Raw genomic sequence first — 6,638 nt, forward strand, 5'->3', positions numbered from 1 at the left:
ATCTTCCGACAAGAGTCCAGCAGTGTGGACAGCCTACCACACCTTTTCTCTTGCTCCTCCAAAGCACCCCTTATAACAAGCTGCAGGATGTGGGCTGTGCACCGCACACCCACAAATCCCCCATCACGCACAGCCTTGGTCATGTTGGCAGCACTATCAGAGGCCACAAAGCCCATCCTGCACTTTGTGCCTGCCTGGTCCCCCATCCACTGCGTAAACATCTTTTGCAGTGCCCGCAAGATGTTGTGCGCAGTGTGCTGCTCATCCATGACCTCAGCATGCAAAAGGAATGAGCGGTGCCCCTCTTTGCCACCTGCTGCTGATGTTTATTCAGCAGGTGCAGCTGTATCTTGGGCCACCTTAGGCTGCCACCAATGAGCTGTGAGGGCGAGGAAGGCGTGCTGGCCACTGGGAGCACTCCAGATGTCTGTGGTGAAGTGGACAGACTGGCCAGCAGACCTTATGAGCTCCTCCTTTACCATAGCAAAGTACTCCCTATATAAAGATGGCACCACGGATTTGCTAAAGGTGGTTATAGAATTTCGGAGATTCGGATGATCCGAATCTACGAATTTCCGAAAATTTGTCCGAATTTCGATTCGGAACGAAACGAATCGCACACGTCTACTCAAGACTATCATGGAATTCTGAAAAGAAACATACTTTGCAATGTCAGAAAGTCTCCACAGGACAACAGGATAATTACCTAATACACAGCTAAAAGCATCCAGGAATAGCTGATAACAAAACATTGCACTATTCTGAAGTGGCCTTCTATGAGCCATGATCTGAATCCTATTGAATCTGAATCTACAGCTATGGAAATTGCTGAAATATGCTTTCTGGAGAGGGCTCCACTTCAAGCCTTGGACAACTGGAGCACTTTGCTTAAGAAGAGTGGGCCAAACTATCTGTTGGTAGGTGCAGACAAACTACTTCGGGAGTTACTTCACCTCGTGAGAATCCTGCTGAGCCTGTATACTGAGCTGCACATGCATATTTGTAGAAAGATGTGCTGACAGGCAGGGAGAAACATCTATGACAGAAGAGATTTACAAAGTCTCTTCGGACATAAAAACCCTGCATGTCAGCACTTTTGACAATTTAAGCTTCACTTCCACTTTAAGGGCCCTATCATTTTTGTCCTTACCATTTTCATTTATCGTACTTTTAGAGAATCACTTATCAAAAGCAAAGTCTATTTTTATTAGATACGGAGTAAACAATGAATGGCAATTACTTTTGTCAGTTTAGAGTTATATCAGAGAAAATTGAGTTTTTTTCTCATGGAAGGGTACCATCCTTGTCTGTTTAACAACTTAATAGCACAATATTGACACACATTAAACTCTGCACAACCTACACTACACTACACTACACTACACTACCTGGCCAAAAAAAGTCACCACCCGGATTAAGCTAAGCAAATAAGTAAGAACTTTCCGCTTGATAATTACTAGGTTCAGCAATGTTATGTCCCCAAAAAATTAGGTCAGCTGTCTACCTGAAAATACTGAATGACCATGTATTTCTATCAATGTATTTTTTTTTTCCTTGATGGCACGGGCATATTCAAGATGACAATGCCAGGATTCATCCAGCTCAAACTGTGAAAGAGTGGTTTAGGGAGCATGAGACATATTTTTTCACACATGAATTGGCCACCACAGAGTCAAGACTTTAACCCCATTGTGAATTTTTAGGATCTGCTGGATGTGCTTTACGCAGTGGTCCGACTCCACCATTATCACTACAAGATCATGGTGAAAAATGAATGCATGGATGGAAATAAATGTTGTGACATTGCATAAGCTTATTGAAACAATGCTATGGCAAATGCATGCCGTAATCAAAGCTAAAGGCAATCCAACAAAATAGTGGCCAGGCAGTATAGTTCCAAAAGCATTAGTGTTGGGTCCAATCAGTGAGAGGACCTAAAACACTCAGTGTCCATTTTGTTGTGTTTTGGGGCATTTAATTAAATTTTTCACTAAATATTGGGGTTTAATAAGGAGTTGCGCTAATATTGCGCAACATAAAAATTTGCAACTACCACCATTTTATTCTATAGGGTCTTGGCATTCAGAAAATATATAATGTTGGGGGGTTTTAAGTAATTTTCAGGCCTAAAATGTGGAATATAACATGGGTACAAAAAATGAAAAAAGGCCTCAGTCATGAAGGGGTTAAAAATGTGGATTGTCAAATGTGATTCTAAGGATGGACAAAATCAGTAGCCATCCAGACTTTCAGCAAAAATGCAAGTACCCATGTGCAATAAAAATGCTTTCTTTGATCACTTGTCTTGTAATATTACTTCTAGCTTGAAGTTTCAAGGCATTCAGTCATATTATGGTCTAATTCAAAACAGTGATCAAAACTAATATGACATTTGTATATTTATTTACATAAAAATTGTTATAAGATATGTTCCAAAAAGGGCCTTGTGTAATGTTTTGAATGTTTTGTAATGTTTTAAGTGCTTTAAGATGGTAAAAATAAAACATTTGTGTTTTAGATGTGTAATATTTTTGTTAATCTAACAATCTGAACCTCCAGGAAGCATAATTTCCCTATATTGCATTAATTAGAGAGGGATTGGTTTGGTTGTTAAGGTTAGAGCATGGGTGGACAAACTTCCGGCCTCACCCCTGGGCTAGACTGCTGTTTCGCAATATAACCAAACAGTTAATTTAGCTGTAAACATGAAATTTGCCATTAATATTCCATAAAGTATATATTCTTATAACAGTAATTAAATGTGGTAAAACAATGGGCCATAACAATGAGCTTTGTATATTTTAAATTTTAATATCTTCTCCTAATTTAAATAATATAAACAGCAACTATTTTGCGTAAAGCCCATGCAAACTGCAGGCATTGAAAACACAGCTAGACTAAAAACACAGAAGAGAAATTAAATTTAACTCAACAAAACAAAAAAAACAATATAATCTCTTTGTCATATACTTGTTTGTGATCTAAGTGCTACATTTTTCCATAATATTTGAAATTCATATATCACAGATCACGGAACATCCTTCAAGGTGGACTGTAATATTTGTTCTTGTGTCGCTGGGACAGTGCAATGTTCTAACCGCCAGTGTTTAAATGAACTCAGCTCTGAAGATGATCGTAACATGTTTACTGGTATGTTTCTAACATGTTTCCAGATGTGCGCAGTTGTTTTTTATTTTTTATATATATATGTAGCGCTCACCCCCGAAGGAGCCGTGGGTGAACGGGTCTTCCTTAGTCTGTCTAGGGACTTTTAGCAAACTGGCTGGCCCTCAGATGAGGTGGGGAATAATTTCCGCTAGGTGGGTGGGGACTAGGTACCACTGGAATAGTACTTTATAGGCCACTTCCAAATTGATAACATTAAGCGAGCATTTAGAGATATTTCCCCAAACTTTGCCCCAGTCATCAATAGACCATTTCAAGTGAAGATCCCTTGCCCATTTATTAGGATAAGAATAAAGGTCAAGGCTTGGCAGCGCATGCTGCCTAGAGTATAAGATTAAGACTAACTTTGGTCCACTCGGGGAATAAAGGCAGGCATGTTCAAAATAAGTAAGCCGGTTGTTCAAAGTTCCACCTTTCTGTAGATAAGATACCCAATGTTGTAATTGTACAAACCAATATAGTTCTGTATCGGGGATAGCTGCATGCATCATCAGGTAAGACCAAGTGGGGACAGTAGCATTTCATAACAAGTCATAAACTCTATTATATTCATGGTTACTCCATCATTTAAATGCGCTTGGGTTATTGAATCCTGGAAGGAATAAAGGTTGAGAGAGGAGTGGAAGAAAGGGCAAATAAGGTGATATAAGGCCTGCCGAATATTTGAGAGTGTCCCAAACTTTTAGGGTGTGTTTCATAAGAGGGATTAGAGTGGACAGCCTGTCCTTGGGGGGCTAGTTTGGATGCTTGATAGTATAATTAGATATTCGGCAGACCCATACCTTCATCTTTTTTATGTTTATATAAGGACGATTTTGACACCCTAGGGAGTAGCGGGCGATAATTGTCTGGGTTTAGATGGTCCTTGTCTGGTTTGGGGACCATGGAAACGTACGCTAGTAACGAGGACGGATGTACAGAGGCTCCCTTCCCAATGGAATTGAACATTGCCATTTAACCTTGGGGCTAGTATAGCCAACTTTTTATAGTAAAGGGCAGTGAATCCGTCAGGGCCAGGGGCCTTAAGAGACTTATAGAGGTTAGTACCTCCTCCTCTGTAATAGCTGATTGCAAGCCTTCTAGGGCTTCCTGGGGGACTCCACGGAGTGATAGACCAGCAAATAAAGCATCTGCTTTTGCTCTACTAAAGGTCCCAGAGGCAGAATAAAGTTTTGCTAGATTCTCACGGAACAAATGAAGAATCCTTTCTGGATTTGCTGTCACATTCCCCTAGGTATTACTTAGTCTTTTAGGAGTGTGCTGTGGAGAGAAGGCATTCAGCTTGTGGGCCAACATAGATCCAGGTTTATTAGTCCTGGAGTAGGTTTTGTGTCTGAACCATCTAAGAAATTTCTCTGACCTGTGATCCAAAAAAAGGTTCAATTCCGTCTTAATAGAGAAGAATGTTGCCGCCAGTTTTCTATCAAATATATCTTTCAATTGTCTATCAATCTCCTCGAGTTTAGCATACAACTCACGTACTTTCTTTTCCCTTTCCCTCTTTCTGCGTGTGGCCATTTCCAGTAAATGGCCTCTCATAGTGACTTTATGGGCCTCCCAGAGAATAACTGGGGAGTCCAGAGAGCCCTTATTCAAGGAAAAATATTGACGGAGCGTCAATAAACAAGACATGTTCTTCACTTTAAATATGGTGTTCTGGTGACATCTTTAACATGTATGTTTGTAGAGGCACACAGTGTACTAGCACACACAAGGGTGGCTCCATGTAACCGTGCAAGGAAAAGGAGTGACCCTAAAACAAGATATCAGGTTCAATGCTCAGGAAGACCAGCTGATTCTGCAGGAAACCAAAATTTTCAAACTTCAAGAAGCAGCGTCCATTGTAAGTGATAAAATCATAATTTAAGATAGTTTAAAAACCTTTTCACACCTCTCTTTTATGATATGTCTGGTTTAATTCCTCAGCTCGTCTTGTTAAGCGAAAGCAACACGGAGGGGTCGGACTGCCTCATCTTGAATTATACTACAAAGATACTCTCCTAGCTAGGCTCCTGGACTGAATATGTCATGCACCTCAGAAATTATGGGTACAATTGGACTCGCTTATCTCCCTCCTACTTCCTTACCATGGATTGATTCCTCTTTCTGTCCCTCGAAGAGAACTCTCCCCTTTTGCATTCCTCTGATGCTTAGAATATGGGATTTACTCCTTAAAAGTTAATTCTTCGCATTTCGCCCTGGGCTGACCCCAATTATGGGAAATCCGGAGTTTTCTACTGGCTTGAACCACATTCAGATTTTGAGATGGGATAGATGTGTCTTTGTTCTGATCAATAATCACAGGAATTTCACCAGCACACACTTTAGAATTTCAAATATCAATATTTTTCATTGATACATTTATATTGTGAAAACATTTCGGGACCTCGCAGGGACCCTTCATCAGAGCGACATTTTCCTTAGTCAGTAGAGTCCAGGAACGCAATTTTAAAATTTGTCCCTATGGTATTATTGCTCAACTCGCCTCCATCTTATGCATGCTATCTACCCTCAGAGATCTGACCTGTGTTGGCAATGCTCATCCCAGTTTGGCTCCATACTACACATTTGGTGGGGTTGTTCTGGTGTTTCTTCCTTTTGGTCATCAATCTTTGCAACCTACAAGAAGCTCACTGGTATCAGAGTTGAATGTTCCCCACAATTAGACCTTCTTTCCATGTTACCAGGGTCCCTTAAGACTGCCAGAAAAGGCTTACTTCAATTTTTCATAATGGCTGCCAGAGCTGTGATACCGAGACATTGGAAATCCTCTATATGTCCCACTCTGAAGGAATGGGTTGATGAAATGCTATTCCTTTGTAGGATGGAGGAACTTACTGCCAGTCTATATAATCGCCATCCCCAGTTTTATGAGGTATGGAGATTGCAGCTTCATTTTGTAGCTTCATTTTTGTACCACTGAAGATTTACTCACGCTAATAGCTACCTGACACAGTCCTTTCCTTCTTCCTGGGTCTAATTCAGGTATCCATGCTGACCAGAGTCCTGCTGTGCACACCCCCTCCTCCTCTTTTTTTTTTTTCTTCTACATAGACCCAAGCTCTTTTCTCCCCACTTTTCTTCTTTTCTTCTATTTGCTCTTTTTATCCCACAACTTTTTCTTCTTTTCTTATATGTGCGTTTAAACAATTGAAGTTTAACCAGGCCGGTTGTAACTTATTCCAGGGCGGTGGTATAAATTAAATTTAGTTTAACAAACAAGTTATTGAACGTGCCACTTGTGAACCATAATTGAACCCAGGGCAGCAGTATAATTATACAGAGGTCGGTAGTATAATTCAGTATAATTTATTTATCTTAATCTAATTTAAATTATTTAATTTAACAAACAAGTTATTGAACGGGCCACTCGTGATCCACTAAACCCTAGATAATAAAGCTACAGTTAAATAATTAATCTTATATAATCCCTAATATACATTAAAAATAAA

General features: G+C 40.0%; 1 protein-coding gene across 1 annotated transcript in view; it reads left to right on the forward strand.

Moving 5' to 3' along the window:
- The window catches only part of LOC108795892 (reversion-inducing cysteine-rich protein with Kazal motifs-like), a 41,806-nt gene that overhangs the window by 3,442 nt on the left and 31,726 nt on the right, over nucleotides 1–6,638 (forward strand). The window contains exon 2 of the mRNA XM_018567221.1: nucleotides 3,028–3,150. Coding sequence (XP_018422723.1) covers nucleotides 3,028–3,150 — 123 coding nt within the window. The remainder of the gene's footprint in view (nucleotides 1–3,027; nucleotides 3,151–6,638) is intronic.

This window comes from Nanorana parkeri, unplaced genomic scaffold (assembly GCF_000935625.1).
Source record: "Nanorana parkeri isolate BGI_ZX_2015 unplaced genomic scaffold, ASM93562v1 scaffold1022, whole genome shotgun sequence".
Taxonomy (NCBI): domain Eukaryota; kingdom Metazoa; phylum Chordata; class Amphibia; order Anura; family Dicroglossidae; genus Nanorana; species Nanorana parkeri.